Source organism: Dermacentor variabilis, chromosome 6 (genome assembly GCF_050947875.1).
Source record: "Dermacentor variabilis isolate Ectoservices chromosome 6, ASM5094787v1, whole genome shotgun sequence".
In the NCBI taxonomy this organism is placed as follows: Eukaryota; Metazoa; Arthropoda; class Arachnida; order Ixodida; family Ixodidae; genus Dermacentor; species Dermacentor variabilis.
This window is the reverse complement of record NC_134573.1, coordinates 157,413,022-157,434,063: the sequence shown is the minus strand read 5'-3', so window position 1 is coordinate 157,434,063 and position 21,042 is coordinate 157,413,022. Positions and strand designations below refer to the sequence as shown.

The 21,042-nt window shown below is 44.3% G+C and overlaps 1 protein-coding gene across 5 annotated transcripts in view; it reads left to right on the top strand.

Moving 5' to 3' along the window:
- Window positions 1–21,042, top strand: part of LOC142585543 (uncharacterized) — an 89,478-nt gene that overhangs the window by 55,021 nt on the left and 13,415 nt on the right. For 4 of the 5 annotated variants that reach the window (XM_075696367.1, XM_075696371.1, XM_075696370.1 and 1 more), the window contains 8 exons: window positions 785–851; window positions 7,862–7,955; window positions 8,778–8,983; window positions 13,232–13,327; window positions 14,751–14,821; window positions 19,751–19,831; window positions 20,159–20,278; window positions 20,619–20,795. In XM_075696367.1, the coding sequence (XP_075552482.1) occupies window positions 785–851; window positions 7,862–7,955; window positions 8,778–8,983; window positions 13,232–13,327; window positions 14,751–14,821; window positions 19,751–19,831; window positions 20,159–20,278; window positions 20,619–20,795 (912 nt within the window). The remainder of the gene's footprint in view (window positions 1–784; window positions 852–7,861; window positions 7,956–8,777; window positions 8,984–13,231; window positions 13,328–14,750; window positions 14,822–19,750; window positions 19,832–20,158; window positions 20,279–20,618; window positions 20,796–21,042) is intronic. The other variant, XM_075696368.1, reaches the window with a different exon arrangement.

Genomic DNA, 21,042 nt, shown 5'->3' with positions numbered 1-21,042 from the left:
TTATAGTTATGTTGAACCTGACACAAAAATATCTTTGTTGTATCTGATATTCCACATAAGCGTGTGCTCATTAAATGCTGAAATCAACGAGAAACATTTCAAATTTAGTTCATTGTGTCTGACAGTTTCAACTGTAATTGGTTAACATACGTATTACTATACTCATGGGCAACTTTCTGGGGCAATGAAGAGAAAGCTGCAGGGGCAGAGATTCTGCACCTTTGTTAATGTGCCAACTAGTTCAGCAGTGTTTAAGAGTGATTTTCATTTCTTCAAACAGATTCTGAGTAAGCGTAGCTTCCACATGCGATGATTTCGCATATGTCCAAATGCAGAAGCGAAAAGCAGCATAATAAGCCAAGCTTAACACTTATTGGTGCATTTTATCTTATTTTTCTGTTGTAGCTAAGGTGCTCATTTCCTTTCCTTCAGCCTAAACTAATATGTATGAGAATGTGGGACTTTTTTCAGGAACGCTTTTACATGTGCGTGCTTTTTCCCCTCATTGCTACAGAGGTTGTCCGCAAGTAAAGAGCTTGGTCAGATATGGACAGGGGGCGGGGGGTGCTAGTGAAACATATAATAACATCTTTCAGCTCTTGCTGCATTGATATAAGCAGATATATTGACAAAGATACATTTTCAACACTTGTCAGCTGTTCAAGAAAAATATTGGCACAGCATTTCTTTTTTCTTGTTTAAACAAATTTGTTAACTTGCTCTGTGCGTCATCAATGGATAAGCATTGAATTTTTCATGCTGTTATATTGTTTCATATGCACAGATGGTCCACACCGAGCTGAGCCGATGGAGAGGTTGTTGCCTCGAGATGACACCTCCCATGAAGTCAAGTAAGCCTTCTGAAATTTTCAACAACAGTGGCCATTATACGGCACGCATCTCAGCCACTGTGTCCATGTGTGTGCCAATCTGAATTCCTGTATACCGTGTCTGCATGATTAAGGCGCAAGGTTCTTCTTTATTGTGCTCCATTAGGCTTCTTCCACCAATGCACAAACAACAGTTATTACTGTTAGCTCGCTCTCTGACAGGTTGCAGAGTAGCCTTGCCTGTTTTTCTGCTTTGTATGTGCGAGTGTTGTAAGGAGTATTGTTACATTTTTTAAAATGACAATGCACCCGAAAGCAGCAGGAATCTATAGAGGAAACCCATTGTGCTCAATGAGGAAGCTCTGCACTTGAAGGAAAATTCATTCACTGTAAGCCATCTTTTTTCTGTAGCTTTTGTACTACTTTAAGGCAGATGACCATTTCTTTCTTTCATGAAATTTCTTCCACCTTTGCAGTCTTCCATAAAAGTTATTTGCTTATCTGCTTATCATTTTCTTAAGGAAGTGGTTAAATATTTCTCAATTAGCAGTGAAGTTAGAGTACTGTATTTTAATTCTCCACCGATTGGAACGCGCAGTTATATTAGTGCCCAAATATCCCAAAAAATAACTTCATGCCGATTATACCGCACACATCAAGTAACAGAACCTGAGTCAGCGCATACCGCATTGAAATGATATTACTGAATATACAAAGTCATACAGACACGTACAGTCCTCACGGAATGAAAAGTGTCACTTCAGGGCTAACTAATGCGTGTACTTTCCTTTCCACCGGCTGCAGTTTGTGTCACATCGACGTAAGTTTGGCACGTACACTTAGAGCAGAGTCCGCTTCACGTTCGGTGACCAGATTCTTAGTGATATGACATGGTACACTCGAGTACATTGCACATATGCAGGGTTATACTAAATGCCCCCTGTCGCGTTCCATTCCGTGAACACTGTACACAGCTGAATTTTGGCGAGTAGTGGCTATCGGAGTCCGACGACATCTCCTTTTTGCTCTCCATGGACCACAGAAAGTCAGCTTTAGTTCCATTTAATGCATTAGAAGTACAGTAAAACCTCGTTAAACCGTACCTGCTTAAACAGTAGTTTCATTTTAAAAGTAGTAAAGTCAAATCCCCGACTCAGCGGCCATTGAACATAATGTGTTTTGTATCCGCATAAACCGTGCCAGCTTATTGCGTATGCATCGGTTAAAACATAGCATTTCCACTTTTCGTCGCATAAACATGACAGTGCATCATCTCCATCGGGCAGCCCGGCAGAACAACAAGCCTCAGAGATTGGAACAACGGCCTCCAAGTGCCCTGTGCGTTTGGTGTGAAGCCACATCAACATCAACATCATTTCGACGCCGTGCCAGAGAGCGTTGTGACGTTGTGCATGCGAGTACTCGCGTCATGCTGAAGCTTGGATAAGAGACGCTGGGTGCTCAGGATAGAAGAAAAATTAGACATCGTCTGTGCTATCGAACGTGACACGAAGAAGTCGGCGCTGGCACGCGACAGGGATCTGCTGTTGACTACAGTGTGCGGCATTTGGAATGCGAAGAAGTTGCTCGGCAGCGCTGCTGCGACCATGAAGAGATGTCGGCTACAAGGTTCGACTTTTCGCCATCGTTGCCTCTGTTGTTGCCAAAGTGGCGACTAGCGACAGAGATGAGGACGACACGGAAAGTGACAGCACGGGTAATTCAGGCCCGACAGTGGCAGAAGCTGTGTGTTACGTCAGCCATTATAATGAATACAATCGTCGCGACGAGAACAGGGGCGCGATAACGTAACTATTCCAAACGAAAAGTATTTCGAACTCTGGCACCCGGCAATGAAAAAGGCGCCCGGGGACTTCTGCAGCACTACCGCGCCTGTCCACGGAGAATATGTAACGCCAACGAGGAATCTGTCATGCGAGTGTTTGCCGAGAAGAGGGGGCTGGCTGAAAAGCTGCCACGCAGCTTCAGTAAGTTTGAGGCCGCTGTCGTTGTGCTAGGCTGCCGCGGCATCAAAGGAAAATAACACTTTTGTTGCGCAAAGTGAATAAATACTGCATGTTCTTTTCCCCTTTCATTACACTCTCTCTGAGTTCTGTTTTCGACAGGTAAATCGGCGAGCTCATGCTATTTCGGTTAAACAGTACTACCGTTTAGTACGTACTTTTTGCGAGCTCCGGCCAACTACGGTTTAACGAGGTTTCACTGTACCACACTTCTGAAGGCGTGCGCAACCATCGTCTGCGGAAGGGCATTCCGTGCACTGTGGACCCACTGTTACGACTTTGAGGTGGTCCCGTAGCGCTCGTCACCCGTTTCGTGACAGAGCGTTGGTAGCGAAGACTCCGAGTCAGGCGTCGGTGAGAATAACAAAAGGGACTTATACACTATATACAGGTCATTATACAGGACATGAAGGGATCGGCACTGGGGCCGAGAGCTCACAGCAAACGCGACTGTTCCCGCACGGCGACGTCCGGCGAAAACGCGTGACACATCTCACTCCAGTCGAGAGCGGCACTCTGCTCTCGGTGGGTCGGCGGATCCGGTTTTCCAGGCGGCGCGCCGCGGCTTATAAGCCCCCAGAAACCACTGTCACTCAAACGGCCCAATACAAAGTGAGCACTCGACGGTCGTCGGAGGGGGTCCAACCAGCGACCACGCTGGCCACCCCGTTCAAAACTGGCGGGCGCGGTGACCTCCAGGGAAGGGGAGGTACGGCGCCGGGCTGTCTGGCACTTGGCGACACGTTTGAACATGTTGCCCGCCGATGCTTCTCTGGAGGACACCACTGCCTGACGGCTCAGCATCTTGACTTGTCAAGGGAGAATTAGGGCGCTGTGCCTTTCGGCGCAGCCCCGGGTTTGTCCAAAGGGCGCTCGCAGGAAAATTCTCCATCTTGCAGATTCGGAATCCGGGCTTGGGGTAATGGCACAACAGCATCCCCGCCCTCAGATAAGGCGCCGGGAAGACGAGCTGCCTCCACGTGGCTCGGATGCCAGGCGCGCACGTTCGTCAGGCTCGTCCAAGTTTACGTCCAGTGTCGGGACGCCAGGTCACTTCACGTGCCCAGGTCCCACTCGCCAGGACAGGAGCTCGGCTCACCGCGTTGTCGCCAAGGCACCTCAACCAGCTCCGCTCGGGTCGTTCCTAAGCCCTTGCTTCTCGCCACTGGTCCCGGTTGGTCGTTCTGCAGCTTGCAAAACCGACCGGCAAAAGGCAACACCCAACACGAACAAGTGCCCTCTGTCTCCCGTCAAACACCAGACAAGGCTATAATCCAAATCAACCTAACTGAATTGCTATCCCCCTTTTTGCTCCCGCTGCAACAAGAGGCAGGTGTACGATCTAGTATACAAGGCTCAAACAACCCTTTTTCAAATGAACAACACACCAAAAGATCAGGAACAATTAATAATCAGCAATAACAATGAAAAATAGAATGGTCCCCTTGAAATCACTTGGACCGAAAACATACTACTGAGGAAGCAAATGAGGTCATTCATTTTTCCCGGCGATATTTTCGCGGAATCCGAAGCTGCTTATATTTGCGACCCTGCTTATCCGTGTAGCGGCGGTACAATAAGCCAGATTCCTTGCCAAATGAAACCCACTTTTTTTTCCACTCCCCCTTTGACGCTCTTCTTCAGATCGGCTAGTGAACAGTCTTCCTGTTGCTCGCGAATCAGAGTTTCTCTTTCAACTGCCGCCTGCTCCTGCCAGCTGGCGGAAACCGGAGCGAGTGTGGAGCCCGCGTCGCCTAATTGCGGCGTCGCGTCTATATCGCGGCTAGCACTGCACGCGTCACTCCCACTCACTTCCAGGACCCGCTCGCCTAGGCCAGCCTCCGAGCTCTGCCTCTCCCGTGACTGCTCGCCACTCAAGTTACCTTGATCAGTCCGTGTGCCGCACCGCCTTTCGCTCACCGACGCAAAGTCAAGTTCCCTCGACAGCGGGAGCGCTTTGGATCGCGTGAGCGCCATGTACGCCACGTCGGCAAAGAATGATTTGCCCTGATCCTTCAGCAGCTGCTCCGAGTTATTTGAGAAGAGGTAGGAAAAGTGCTCCGGGAGGGCGGCTGACACAGCGGCTTCGGTGTTAAGTTTCCCAAACTCTCCTTCAATAATAACCGTTGCGATCGGTAAACAGACACTCTCCTCCTCTGCCACTTGCCGTATCCTAGCGCACTCTCCCGTAAGATCACTCAAGGAGACGAAAGACGGGTGAACAACGTCCATAGTTGCTGCAGAGTCCCGAAGCGCACGGCACTTCTTACCGTTTATCTTAATTTCCTGCACATAGGGCTCCAATAGACGTATGTTTTTGTGAGTTTCCTGTATTGTTGCAAAAGCAATTCTCTCTGGGCAGCTTGCAGCGATGTGCCCTTGCTTTTTGAAATTGTAGCAGGTTAACGGTTTCCGCTTTTCAAAATAACGCATCGTATCGTTTCGCTGTTTTGTTGCAAAAGCAATTTTCTCTGGGCATGTCGCAGCGATGTGCCCTTGCTTTTTGCAATTGTAACATTTCCGTTTTTCGGGCTTTCCGGAAAACCCATCTCTCCTATCTGCTTTTTCTACGCGCACTGCCTTGCTGTGCAAGCTGCGGCGGGTGTAATACTCTTCCGCTAACTCTGCTGCCTTGTTTAGCTTAACCTCCTTTAGCCTATCTTGCAGCCAGAGCCTGACATCCTCATCAATGCAACGGTAGAACTGCTCCAACGCGATGCATTCGACGATTTTGTCGCGGTCGTCGTAAACCTCTTCGCCCTTCAGCCATTCCACCAGATCGGCTTTTAGACGAAACGCGAAGTCAATATTCGACTCCTTGCCCTTTTTTGCATACCGGAACCTCTGCCGGAAAGCTTCGGGCGACAATTTGTACTTCCGCAGTAGCGCTTCCTTCACATCACTGTAGCTCTCAAACGCCTCTTTCGATAAGCAAGTTATTACGTCTGATGCCTCCCCAGGAAGCAAGGCTAACAGATTCTGTGCCCAGAGGGATCGCTCAATGCTATTCCGTTCGCACACGTGCTCAAATTTCACGAGGTATTTGGCCATATCCTCTCCGACGACAAAGGGTGGAAGTTGATCGCGTATTCTTGGAACGTTAGAAGTGAGACTAGGCGCCGGCGAGCTGTTTCGAGTCTCCAACTCTTTCATTTTAAGCTCGTGCTCGCGACGTTCCCTTTCTGCCTGCAACTCCCGACGTTCCTTTTCTTTCCTTTCCTCTTCGCAACGTTCCTTCTCCCTCTTTTCCTCCTCGCGACGTTCCTTTTCTTTCCTTTCCTCCTCGCAACGTTCCTTCTCCTCCCTTTCCCGACGTTCATTGATACCCGCCAAGGCCTCTGCGGCTTCCTCAGCCGTTACGTCCCCAGTCCTCATGACCTCAAGGATCGCATTCTTTCTTTTGGTTGAGCCCAACTCAATGCCCAACTCCTCACAAATTTCGAGAAGTTCCTTCACCTTGTACTTCTCCATCGTTCACACTCCTCCTGCTGTTTACCCTTTTTGAATATACCTGCCGTACGCTACTATAATGCTACTAGTAAGACATATGCAAGTATTTCACACACTGCCCTGTTTACCCCCTCAGCATCCCCTGGTTTTCAAAACACTCTTACTAGGCTTGAAACACACAAGGTTATCACAATGCAACACCAAATCCTTCCCTAAGCTACTATAACCTGTGTCAGAGAAAGTCTGGTGTTTGAGGTAAACTTCAGGCACTCACCGCGCCGAGGTAGCTGATGCCGGTCAATCCCGTAGCTGCCATCCACTGTTACGACTTTGAGGTGGTCCCGTAGCGCTCGTCACCCGTTTCGTGACAGAGCGTTGGTAGCGAAGACTCCGAGTCAGGCGTCGGTGAGAATAACAAAAGGGACTTTATACACTATATACAGGTCATTATACAGGACATGAAGGGATCGGCACTGGGGCCGAGAGCTCACAGCAAACGCGACTGTTCCCGCACGGCGACGTCCGGCGAAAACGCGTGACACATCTCACTCCAGTCGAGAGCGGCACTCTGCTCTCGGTGGGTCGGCGGATCCGGTTTTCCAGGCGGCGCGCCGCGGCTTATAAGCCCCCAGAAACCATTGTCACTCAAACGGCCCAATACAAAGTGAGCACTCGACGGTCGTCGGGGGAGGTCCAACCAGCGACCACGCTGGCCACCCCGTTCAAAACTGGCGGGCGCGGTGACCTCCAGGGAAGGGGAGGTACGGCGCCGGGCTGTCTGGCATTTGGCGACACGTTTGAACATGTTGCCCGCCGATGCTTCTCTGGAGGACACCACTGCCTGACGGCTCAGCATCTTGACTTGTCAAGGGAGAATTAGGGCGCTGTGCCTTTCGGCGCAGCCCCGGGTTTGTCCAAAGGGCGCTCGCAGGAAAATTCTCCATCTTGCAGATTCGGAATCCAGGCTTGGGGTAATGGCACAACACCACCTTGCGATGTCTCAGAGTGTCGCTTTCTTCAGACGACTCATTCAGTGGCAGTGTGGCTAGCTACCTTGCATTGAACTTTTGTTTTTTTAGTAAGAATCAGTTTCATTTTTGATTTTTTGAATAGAATTACAATTGTAACACGCATGCAAATTTGAACGCACCTTTTATTTAAAAAAAAAGTGCACGTTAGAATTGTGCGAATACAGTAATACACAGTAGGCTCCGCTCAGGACAAATTCTGTGAAGTTGAATTCTCTGATAAGCCGAAAAGATCTGAGACTTTCGTTTAGTTTTACATGAATTGAGCACACTTGGGACAATCTGAACTTGTAATATGAACCACAGAGTTTCAATGTCTCCTTAGGGGTGCCCTGATTAAATGGAGCCTTCTGTAATTAGTGAACATTTCCTGTTGTAGACTTTCAGCCTCTTGAAGGCATGGAACTTGCACCAGCTCCTACCCAGGCTGTTAATCTCACTAACCAGGTAGAAGTGTACTGAATGTAATGCTCAACAAAATGATCTGCCACTGCCACTTAATTCATTGTATTTGGTCTTCTCTGTATAGAAAAACGACCAAGAGAACTGAGTACAAGGCAAAGTACAAGCCTTTCTCATCATACATGTACGTCGATGGCAGCTGGAAGAAGCCAAAGGCTACCGTGAGTGTACCAAAGCCTTTGTCTTACCATATGTGTTTAAGTTGGCAAAGTTGGAAATTCATGAATTCATTTCTCATTCAATTGACTACCAATGTTCCTAGTCATCGGGTCGGCAATTAATTTACATTAGCGCTGCCTTTTCCAATGAGCATTCTTGAAAGCACTTTGCATTCTTGAAGGCACTTTGTATGGATGGAATTATTGGCAAATTAATGCTGCTGCTGCCACTCTTCTGTGACCTTCTCCGTTTCATTGTTCGAACTCTGCTTGAAGCTGTGCCCACCATATACTCTCTGTCATTGTACTGAGCTTTTGTATCAGCATGGCCTCGAGATTGTGTAACTTAGCCCTCCGTAGGACCACCTGATCTCTAAAGCCATGCCGTTGGCACATTGGCATCACCTCCACCACCATATGGCAGCACTGCTCTACCAGTGATGATATTTGTTCTCGTTTGCTTCTAAAGCCACTGCTCTATCATGATTTCTTAAGATCGATGGCCATTGTGTTTAAAAGGGCATAACAATGCACACAAAAAATGGCGGCCATTTTAGGCAGTTAAATGAAAGAGTAGGAAATCTCTTGAATGACGCTTTAGGCTCCATGCTCCAAGGTACACGAATAATATTAGGCCCAGACCTCCATGGCAGTATTGTCTAGCAACTTACTCAGTTTACTCACAGTGTTCCAAAAGTGTTGCGCAGTGCCTCTGAAGTACTATGTTACTCCTATCAAGGTTCACAATTAGAGAGAGTTATGTAACTGTCATGTGTGCTACCATTTACAGACACCTCCACATTTGTTCTCTTTGATTGTTTTCAGACATCAGAGGCTCCTCCTGTGGTGGACCCAAACCAGTGGTACACAGAGGTGGTGGAGCGGCTGCACATGGCCGACGAATACCGCATCCGGTCACGTGCTGGTGCGCTGCAAACGGCGGGGCCGACTGCGTTACATGGGACAACGCTGTGGGCCAAACTGGATTCCAGTGCCAGCCTAGCTGCCTTGGCTCTTGCTCACACACCTAGGCAAGTTTGCCTCATTGATCATAATTATCATCACAATCATGGACCTAATTAACCTCACTTGCGCTACAACGATCCTGCGCAGAGATCTTCTAACCTCTTAGAATGGCCGAAAAATGTGTAAGTTGTTGTGGACTCATGGTTTGAAAAGGCAGGTGCCGAGAACACTTGGGTACAAGAGGAACAAGAAAGACTACACAAATGCCGGCTATTAACTGAAAGCTTGCAAAAAGATGGAAGAAAGAGGAAAACACGAGAAAAGCTGTCTGTGCATGCTCTGAGGAAAGCCACAACAACCCATCAATTGTTTTGCCTGCGCCAAAATATGCCTGAATGTGCCTGAACCTAACCATGAATAACCCCTTTTCCGCATCAATGAACACACTCTAAGCCTGCAAATTTCTTAATCTAACCATAGTGCCTTATTTCCTGCCTCTGTCAAGTGCATTTTCCTTCCTTTGCATCTGTTCTGTTGCTCTAGTGGATCAGTTTCCTGTTCTTTGCATTATAACTAAGGTACAGTAAAAGCTTGTTAATTCATAACTCATTAATTCAAAATTTCAGATAATTTGAAGTAGCCACTGCGGTCCGTCCAACAATGTATTGAAAGCAACATGTAACACATCCCGCTAATTCACACTGAAATCTGCACTGCCACCGATAATTCGAACTCCGCGCCATTATGGATGTGGAGAGTCCTAGTGCGTGGGAGCACATTGGCGACACTGGCGTTGCCATGAGTGCCGCGCAGCTTTGCGTTTTCTATCAGCAGCAAGGTCGATAACACCGTCGCCGCATGACGTGTTCATTGTGTATGAGCGAAAGCGTGCGAGGGTGAGCCGGTGAATGTTGCTCATTCTCGTGTGCACCAGTGAGGAAAGCGGGGCACATTATCATGTGCATTTTGAACAATGCTGTGTTCATCTTAGACTTGTCAAGCCTTTTGTCCTCTTCTGTTGTCATCCTGTTCTACTGCTTCACACTATATGCCTTTGCAAAAAAATTTATAGAGTACCAACTAGCCATCCTACCACCATTCTTTGAACATACCTTAGGTGAGAAAACGTCCCTTTCGCATCATGGCTACCATTTGCAATGCATAGTAACGTCAACGCTGTGATCGCTTTCTAGGACGTTACCGCCATTTACATCTGTGTAACGTGCAGATGTCATGCGATGTGTTGTCGTATTCCTGGAAGCCCAGCTAATAAAAAAGCAACAAGCTATCGGTCGCTCAAGATCGGCAGGATTATGTATCCCAGTTTTTCATAAGTGTTTGTTAAAATTAAGTATATGGCATTAAACCTTGACATAACGAACTTCAGTACAACAAAATTTTCGATATAACAAAGTATTTAACTTTCTATAATTTCTTTCCCACTGAATCCTATGTATATCGAACCTATATATGATGAAGTGCATTTATATATGATTTCAGTATAACGAAATTTCACTGCCACTGCAAAGGAATACTGAGGAAGACTGGAAATTTCTGCGGTGCAGATGATCAACTAGTTGAATTACGTGTGGCTACTTGCAGACGCACCTCTGAAATCATGTGCTGCGCGACTGAGAGCAACCGCGAAGCAGAGCAGCATCACGTTCCGTGTAAAATCCGAACGTGATGAGCTCCTATCGCGCCCCGCATGCTGTATTCTTTGGGTTGTGGGTCGGAGCGTGGGAGGGTGAGCCCCAAATATGTTGGCTTGATGAATGTCGTGTTCCTGTGCGAGCAAAGGGAAAGGAGAAGGGGGGGGGGGCTCGCTCGCGGCAATGCCATCAAGTGCGTGCAAGGAATTGGCACGTTCATGTGTGTGTCCTCTTCTAGCTAGCGGCTGTGCGTAGCTGTCAGCATGGCTGAGCGCATACACAGCCCATTCACTCTGTTTTAGAGGTAATCTGCCACGTGTGCAAGACTGGCCGAGCCGATATGGCATAGCATCGTGTGCACTGACTTTCTGCACCGCAACATTTAGTGCTGGAGGTTGCATAATGTCAAGTTTTGAAGATGTGTTGAAGTGAGAGGCAAACGAAGCATTCGAATTCCCTCCCCACTGCCGGAACTTTTCATGATAGCGCCGTCCCACTGTGGACAACACTGTGCAAATCAACAGAAAGGGCCTACCCTCTTTCAAAAAGAATATAAAGAAGGGTGAAATGGAAAGCTTCCACACAAACACTCTGCTTGCCTTGAAATGTTGCAACAAACATGAAGTCACTATATTGACATCAATGCATGGACCCCAGATGCAAGATTCCGATTAGGTAGACAGAGCGACTGGAGAAAAAAAGGGAAAAACCTACATGTGTACTTGAATACGCAATAAAAATTGGACTCGTCGACAGGATAGACATGCAGCTGAGCTTCAGTGAAAGCATCAGGAAAACTTCGAAGTGGAACAAGAAGTTATTTTTTCACCTGCTCGAAATGTCACTGCTGAATGCATTTATTCTCTACCGCGAGAGAACTGGCACCCCGGCAAAGCTTACTGTGTTTAGAAAAAGAGTTGCGACTCAAATATTGGAGCAGTACTGAACCCAGATACAACGACCAGGGCACGGAAGACGAACCACAGACAACCCGCTGCGACTGACGGCGCGCCACTTCCCAGAGAGGGTGCCTCAAGCCTCTGCCCAAGGCAGCCACACGTAGAGATGTTACGTGTGTGCCAACACAACTCGTCGCTCCAAGAGGAGAACAGACACGCGTTTTATGTGTACAGACTGCGATAAGGCACTGTGCATAGGCCCATGTTTCAAGGAATACCTCACTCTGAAGTACTATTGAACATTTTGCAGTTCGGAGTGATGCTGACACCAAAATGCTGTTCCTCATCTCTTTCTACAATTTATTCCCGACTTTACACATTTTGTGCATTCAAAATCCACAATAAAGTAATTTGACCATCTGTGAAAGTCTTTTTCAGAAAAATTCGACCCTCAAAGGGTTAAGAAAGATACATTGCAGCAACTGTACAGTCGGCGTCACCTTTTGTAGAGCAGGGGAATGGCTGCCTCCGGGGTGCTCCGTAGGCAGCCAGTGATGTCTAACGCTAGCTGCTGGGCACATTTGCGCCCAGCGACTACCATTAGACGTTGCTAGCTGGCTCCTGAGCACCCCGGAGGCTGCCGTTCTCACGCTCTACACAGGGGTGATGCTGACTGTACATATTTGCATAAAAGATCGAATTTCATTGTAGCAAAATTTCAATATAACGAAGCAAATTGTCAATTTTACCGACTTCGTTATATCGAGGTTTAACTGTACCATATTGATGTTTCATTAATATGTTAATTCTTGACTACTTGCTCACACAAGGTGAGCAGTGTTTATTGGTTTTGTAGCATCTGCGTATATTTTTGCCTTTGGGTTGAACCCGATCATTAATCCTGTTAGGTGTGGGAAAATCAAAAATTATCTGGTTTATCTCTGAAACAGAAGAACCATACTTATAATACATTGCTTGCACGACTCCTTTGTTTTCTTGGTTTCAACTGGGATGTTTAAGAGAGAAGAGGTTCATCTTTCCTGCTTTCTTTCTTTTTATATATTCAAGACAATTTATGTAGAAGTTGTCTTGTGTGATGTGGAAAAAGGCATATAGTGCCTGACAAGGCCATGCCACCCTTACAGCAGCATCACCGTGAAGCAGACGTAACACAGAGACTTGAAGAAATATAAAAATAAATTCTAATGAATAAACACAACACGAGGCAAAAGCGTAGAATTATGTACAGCAATTAAACAGTCATAATGACTGATAGCGTAAAAATTATTTGCAGAATAAATTAAAAACATAAATTAAAAAAAAAAACTTGAAGTGCTATAACGAGAACAGAAAAGAGCTGATTAATACTTTCATCAGATTACAATTTATTTGCCATGCGCTCCAGCAAGAAAACATTCTTTCGTTATTTTCTTATATTGGCACATGGCAATTAGTATAATAAAGTACTCATTTAAATAAGCTTGATGCCTGCAATATAAACACCTGATCACCACAATTTGTTCACGAACGTGGTGCACGAATTTGGGTGCCTCTCAACATAAGTGGCGTGGCTTTAATGTGAAAGTTTACTGTAAATTGCCACTTATTTGACTTCTGCTGATGAAAAATTATCTATATAGTGCCTTTCTTTCTGTCTCTCAAAATTACATCTATAATATGTTAACGTTACATCAGTACCATGTCATACTAAGTAGCACATAGCTGAAGGCATGCTAGGGCTCTGACTTTTGCAATTTTGCAGGCTAGGCTCTGCAAGGATGCCTCCCCGGGAACGACCTGCTCCAGCTTCTGTCCATCGATCTCAGTCTGCTAAGAGGAGAGAGAAGACAGATGCTGAGTAAGCGAAAATTTTGACATTTGCATGAGTCCTATCTTCAAGCTTCCAACAAGAAAAAGCAGCTCCATTTGCTTCAGACATTTGCCCATGCTGCCAGATTTACTCATGTTGCCAGAGCTTGACAACCTATTTTAAGGGACCGACAAACAGCCAGCACGTGTTGAGATATTTTGATTGAAACAAAAAGATAATTATTTATAGTAATATAATCGAGCATGCTGTTAGTGGTTTAAATATGAATTATAATTTTAAATTGATACAGAAAGTTGCGGAAAATGGTATGTCACGTCACTTTCCGGTGAAAGTTTGTTACCAGAACTGGATGCTGACCACGTAATCGCAGATTACTGTACCTAAACGAGCTGTTATTCTGTGCGACATATGTACTGTTTAAAATTGCAGCCTTTGTACTGTATAGGCATTTTCGCTTTGTTCTATGCACATTACAATCAAAGAAAAGTTCACACTTACAAGTGGTGTTGCTTTTTGTGGCAACAACGGGAACTGTGGAGCCATGGCAAGTCATGGCGTCCCTTATTGTACGGCGACACACCTGATTGCTTTTGTATGCATGCATGTTTGTGAGCAAGCACCTCGAATTCTGTGGTCCCCCTGCGAGATATAAAATGCCACTGCATGGACATTGGCTTGATAAACAAAATATCAATTTCTTATAGCTAGGGCCGCGCTTGCCTATCACTTAAACTTTTAAACTTCTTAAGCATGATCACGGTTGTAGATCTAAAAAATACTTATAATGCAGGATTGGACACTCTGACCGGTAAACTTCCCATTACACTAAAAGAAATGCCACCGTAAAAATTGGCTGCTGGTCCATTTAACTCTTGGAGGGCCACATTTTTTTCCAGAAATGCATACCCCCAGGGTCACACTTTCTTTTTGCAGAAGTTCTTTGGAGTGACTTCTTTCAAGAATAACAAGGAAATTTTATTTTATGTGATAATAAAATGAGAAAAAAGGTTTGATGTGTGCAATTTTATTGGCCTCGTATGCGACTGATGGCGGCGCACCAAATGGCGCTTCGCTGACACCAGCTGAAAGACTTGTCTTTGTCGCCTGCTATGTTCTGGCTAGAGTAGCTGCATTGTCATACATTTGCTTGCGCTGTGACTGTGTGCTTATAAAGCATGACACTCTCAAATTGCTGCATAATATATATATATATATATATAAATGTTATATATGTGAGCATTAGGAGTCCAACAAACATTATCTTTATTGTATCTTCCATATAACTAATGCCATCAAGGTCAAGGACACAATCTCATGAATCAGTCACAAAACATCACGCTGAGTTGAGCGTTGAAAGCTATGTGTACTGAAGAAAAGAAGAACTAAATGTCGTACAAATCTTTGCTCTTTATTGTGCATCATACTGAGTATTAATGGCTTTCTTGTGTAGGGCTGGCCGTACCACTGATACTTCCGAGAAGAAAAGCCCCACAAAAGCAGTGTCTCCAGTTAAGGCCGAAGGTACGTTTCAAATAGTGAGCTTATCAGTTTCCCTTTCTTTGACATTGTTGGTAGCATCAAGTTCAAGTTCAAGTTCAAGTTTATTCTTCTTCTAGTACAGACTAGAAACGTCCTCCCGGGTTAAAAGCTGCCGTCAGCAGCTTGACTGGACCCAGGAGGCGTTATACATGGCAGCGCGATAACAGTAACCTTTTTGGTACAAAAAACTTAAGCAGAAGTTTACTAAACATAAAATTGAAAACTCAGATACATGCTTATGAAAGGATATGTAAGAAACAACAAGACATTTTTGTACAAATAAAACAAAAAGGCAAGAAAGAAAAACATGGTCATTTATATGCATCGTTATACATGAATATATATGTTATAGGTTAACGAAATACATCTTCAACTCTTTACGAGAGAATTTATTAGCGTAAACATGACTATTTAGAATTTTCGGCAAATTGTGTTTAATAGATTGTAACTTATACTCGGTGCGAAAGCGCGGTACAAGCCAAGGTTCAGGATTTCTGAAATGCACAGTTATGTCATGGTGCTTTAAGGTCGCTAGTGATGTAAGAAAATCTCTCCATTCTTTCCTTGCAAAATAAAATATTTGTAAAAGACGATATTCGTAGTACCGATCTACCCATATGATTTGGTATGTTTGTGATAATGTTTTTGTTGTTGATCGGGCTTCAATATTAGCAATGTGTCGGAAAAGTGCCTTTTGTAATGTAACTATTTTATTTATGTTAGTTCGTGTTGTCGTTGCCCATACTAAACTGCAATAATTAAATTGTGAGGTGAACAATGCATGATAAATTTGTAGCTTGGCTTTTATCGGCATGTAAGCTCTACAGCGAGATAGTACACCGGCGACTGCAGAAAACTTGTTTCGAAGATTATTAAAATGAGCATCCCAACTCAAATGACATGAAAATATTACTCCAAGTATTTTGTGTTCATTAACTAGTTCTGTGTGTTTGCCTAAATAAGTGATTGAATGTTCCAACTGAAAAGGTTTGTTTCTGGCTCTGAAAAGAATAGCTTTCGTTTTAGTGGGATTAATTCTGATCACATTGAATGTGACCAATCAGATAGTTTCATTAGCAATGCATTACACCTGATAATTAGTTCGTTTGCGTCTTTTCCACAGAAGAGTATAGTGCTATCATCCGCATATATAAAGAAATCAACTGTAGGATCTATACTTACTAAGTCATTAATATATAAGTTAAATAATAGAGGGCCCAAAACACTCCCTTGGGGCACTCCATTTTTAAGTGTCAAGAAAGAAGATAGGACGTTGTTAATACATACACACTGAGTTCTATTTCTGAGATATGATTCCATTAAAGTGAGTGGATGTCCGCGTACTCCATATATTGATAGTTTATATTTAAGAATGTCCTGACTGATGGAATCAAATGCCTTGCTAAAATCGATGAAGAGCCCGAGGGCGAATTCTCCGTTGTCTATGCTTTGCACAATACTTTCTTTCAAGGATAAAAGGGCGGCTTCCGTAGATCTGCCTTTTCTAAAACCGAACTGTGAGTTTGTTACTACATCATATCTGTCTAGAAACTTTGTTAGGCGTGTAGCAATAATTTTTTCTAGCACTTTCGAAAAAATGGGTAGGACAGATATTGGTCTATAATTAGAAACATTATTTATATCGCCATGTTTGTATAGCACAGATACTTTAGCTCGTTTCATGCCGTCTGGGAAAGTCGCCGATTCTATGGCTAGATTGAATATATGGACCAACGTGCGGATAAATGGCAAGTGATGTAAGACATATTTTATTGGCTTAATTTGTAAATTGTCAATATCCAATGCATTGCTGTTATTAAGATTTTTTATTGTTGTAAACACCTCATGTTCGTCAGTTGGCTCCATAAATATAGTTTCTGAAACACATTTATCTAGCGAATGCATGACTTGGGAGTCATGGGTGTGCGTAACGCTTGCATTCACAAAATGAGTATTGAAATGGTCTGCCAGTGGTTTACCGATCAATTCGCAATTTGCGTAGCTTATCGACTTGGGTGCACTACTTTTAGTTTGACGACCTAAAACGTTATTTATTATTTTCCAAACCGCATCCGGACGTTTCTTGTCGATTTCAAAAAACAGACGTTGATAGTAATCTATTTTTGCCTGCCTTAGTATTTTATTCAGTTTATTTCTTTCGGTTTTGAATTCCTTAAGTTTAATTTCTGATCTGGAGTGCAAGAACGCATGATAAAGGCGGTTCTTCTTTTTTATCATTTTGATGTGCTCACTCATAATCCACGGTTTTCGTATCGTTTTTGATTTCCTAACTTGCTTGAAGGGGAAATGCGCAGTATAGATGCGCACAAATAGTTCAAGAAACTTGTTATACGCTTCGTTAACATTTTTTTCTCTTAACACGGAATCCCAGTTTTGCGTACCTACAGCTAGACTGAATAAATCCAGTGCTTCGTTAGAAATGTGTTGGTAGGTAAGTAATTCAATGTTTTGAATGATACTGTTATCTAATTCGTACACTATAAAGACTGGACAGTGATCACTAATATCATTAGAAAGTGTACCCGCGGTGCAGACTGAGGTTTCTATATTTGTAATAAGAAGGTCGAGGGCAGATGAGGTAGATTGAGTAACCCTCGTTGGTGTAGTGATCAGATTGGTAAAGCCAAATGATAGTAGTAGATTGTTTAAATCCTGCACATGCTTATTTTTATCTAAAATATTTATGTTGAAGTCGCCTCCACAGACAAAATGAACATTATTAAATGAACAGAACTCCAGTAGCTTACCAAAACAATCAATGAAATTCTCAATACTTCCGCTCGGAGGGCGGTATATTACTGATAAGACCCTTTTCTTGTCCTTGACAGTTAACATCTCGCAGTCAAGACTTATGAATGTGAACTCTGGCATCAGTTCGTAATGGTAATTGTTTTTAGTATAAAGGGCAACGCCACCCCCTCGCCTATTCTGACGGTTTAAGTAAAAAGGAGTATATCCATCCAGGCCGACGACATCGTAGCTATTTTGAAACCAAGTTTCTGAAATCATGATGACGTCGAACTGGAAAGAAAATTGGTTGAGAAGACTAGAGATACTGTCACTTTTGTGAATAGCGGAACGGGAATTGAAATGCAAAACAGTGATAAGCTTGGTATCTTGTAGATGAACGTTTTGTGGTAGCGCAAATTCAAAATATTCCATTTTGAACAGAAAGTACAAGATTTAACACAACACTTAGCATATCTTCGAAAGGTCTTCGTGATGCTGTATTCTTACAATGGGTGTGTCGTCAGACTGCCTCGCGAATATCCTGCCGTTATACGACCAGACGGACTTCCATCCATGCTCACGTTTTTTACCGATAGCTATTCCAAGTAGTTGCTTTAGGGTAGGGCATAGGTGCTCGTTTACGTAAATTTTGCGAGTGTTATCATTTCCAATATCCTTGTTAGAAAGACGTGCCCTCTTTGCCTTGTTAAGCACAGCATCGCGCTTGGTCCTGGATTTAAACTGCACAATGATATTCGAGTTTTCTGGGTCTCGGGTGGGTACACGGTGACATATTTCAATGTCAGTCTCGACTATTTCTTCTTTGATAACTTTCCCGATCATCTGAACGGTGGCCAGCACATTCTCATTATCTTTTTTGATGACGCCTTGTATTTCGAGATTTTTGTTTCTCGAGTACTGCTCCGAGTTCACAAAGCGTTTTTCAAGTTCTCGGGCCCTGCGTTCGAGGGCATTGCATCTTTCTTGAAGCACTATATTTTCATTTTCTAGTTTTCGTCTTGCAGTTTCTTCAGCAATCAGTCTTGTCTTCAGTTCTTCAACTGAGGCGTGACCGAACTCAATGCTCTGAATTCGATTTTTGTGCTCTATTTTCATTTCTCGAATCTCATTGCGCATGTCCCTTTCCAATGCCTCACGATATTGCTTTAGTTGATCCCTAAATTCCTGTTTCACTTGGGTGAGTTCAGCTTTCAGTTCCTCTTTTAGTTTAGCTATTTCCTTAGCCATACCTTATCAACACAAAATATGCACTCCACAAAGCAAAGAACAAAGCAAAGAAAAAGCAAATAAAACAAAACAATGAAACTCGGCAGCAGCGACGGTAAATTGTATGCAATAGTATTAGTACAATAGTACCTTAAAACACCAACCTGCGGTAAAAATGCAGACAGGCGTTCAGCGTTGTAGTAGATGTGTCGTCGCTGCTGCCAAGTGAATCGAACTCCCGCGAAGCACTCGTTTATGAAGCTTTGGCGCTGTGACGTCGCCGCCGATGCCGCAGTTGATTGGCTCAGCTAACAGTCGTGCTTTACCAGGAAAATCGCTGCCTTGTCCGCCACGTCACGTCAGGCCACGCTCCGGACACGCTTGCAGAACGAACTGGTAGGGGGCACAACTTGCAGCTTCTGGGACAGGGGAATCTGCAAAAATTTCAGTTGTGATTTTAGACGCGAATTCCGTCAACCACGCCAACCGCCACTGCTGCTGCCCAAAGAAGGAATCACTGTTACATACCATGAGGCATCACAGAGCAGGCTGCCTGCTGTTCTTATCATGCATTGTCATATTCCTTGTGTTTTTAATTGTGGGTGTTTTCCTTTGATAAGTTCGTTTAACCACTTTTCCCTATTAAATAATCATTTCTTCCGCATGTCCCCAATGTTATCGCTTTTCTCGATAGTGCCTTACCACCTATGAAGCCACCCAATTTGTCCTTCTTTGCTACTGAAATCAGTCTTGCAGTCTTACTGGAGTGACCCTTCTTTTTATTATTTGACCATACGTCGCTATTCTTCCCTGTCCTACCTTGGCTGCTGTGTCTATAACATGATATTACAGCAGCCAGATAAAACTGTGCATCATTGTATTTATAATTCTTCCAACCTGATTTGCGTCTGCTGTTACCACTTTATGTGTCAGCAGGAAATCAACGCAAGGCTTCTTCAGCAGCCAAGACTGCTGCCGCAGCTCGGCAAAAACAGACGTCACCAAAAGCACCAGGTATGAAGTATTCAAGTCATTTGTTTCAGTGCTGCTGGCATGAACTTCAGTTTAGCAATGGTTTATGCAAGGTGTATTTTGATGGGAAATGTGCTGCATACTGGTATCGGCATTACAGCACTCATTGATGGCATAAGCTGTGTATCCTGTGAGTGCTTTTTCACAAATGCAAAGGCTGTAAAACAGGAAGTGCTGATAAAACAGGTACTGAAGGTATGATAACACCTTTTTTCTAAGGTGTGATAACCACTTTTGGCAGTGCTTCTGTCTAGAACTATAGTTTGAAGTGCAGTACTAAAGAGCAGTCGCCTGTGTTTTGCTCTGCAGTAAAGCATGATGACGATGGAGCAAAGACACCCACTTCGTCACGAACCAGAGCTGCTTCATCACCACCCCAAAGGCGCACACCATTGGCAGAGGCTGACAAGAAGGATGACAAGAAGACAGGCAAGTGCAGTAGGCAGAAAGAATAACAGCTTTATCTCGTTGATAAAAGTTCAAAATGTGAAATTGTTCTAGAGAAACAGTATGGTTTACTTATTGTTCAACTGAGGAGGATGTTCTCAGCCACACTGTCAAGGCTGGTCTTGGCAAAATTATATACATGATGCGGCCATTGTTCAAGGCTTGCTTTATACAGATGAATAATTACTGATTATTGGTGCATGGGAGGAAGAATGTAGTCGTGTGATGCATAGTTTGCAGTTCATCCCAGTTTAGAAAAGGAGTTTACATCTGGACAGCCTTGACATTTCACTTGAAAGAAATGAAGGAATTACTTGCTTAGGGGCTTCAAGACCTCGGCGCCCACTGCAAGAGAGTGCGGCACCTCCTGCTGCGAAACCTCGGGCTGTGGTCCGGCCAGCCTCAGCTGCTGTCAATGAGCAAGACGGCAAGATCTGGCTCAAACCACAGGGCAAGCCAGAGGGTGACGAAGCGGTCGGCAAGGAACACGAAGGGACAGGTAATACTTCCAAGGACAAAAACATGTGGCGCATGCGATTCTTGTAACATCTCCTTTGTATTCTCATTAAAGACTGCTGCCATTTCAGTCCTAGTTACTTACTACTGATGATGCCATGCCATTTGTTGAGGCCAGCCTTTTCTCCTCTTGACTGTGGTTTTACTTCTCCTTTAATCACTTGCTGATGTAGCTTCTATATTATTGCCAACACAGCCATTGAATTTTGCTGCAGTGTTCACGACCGTGA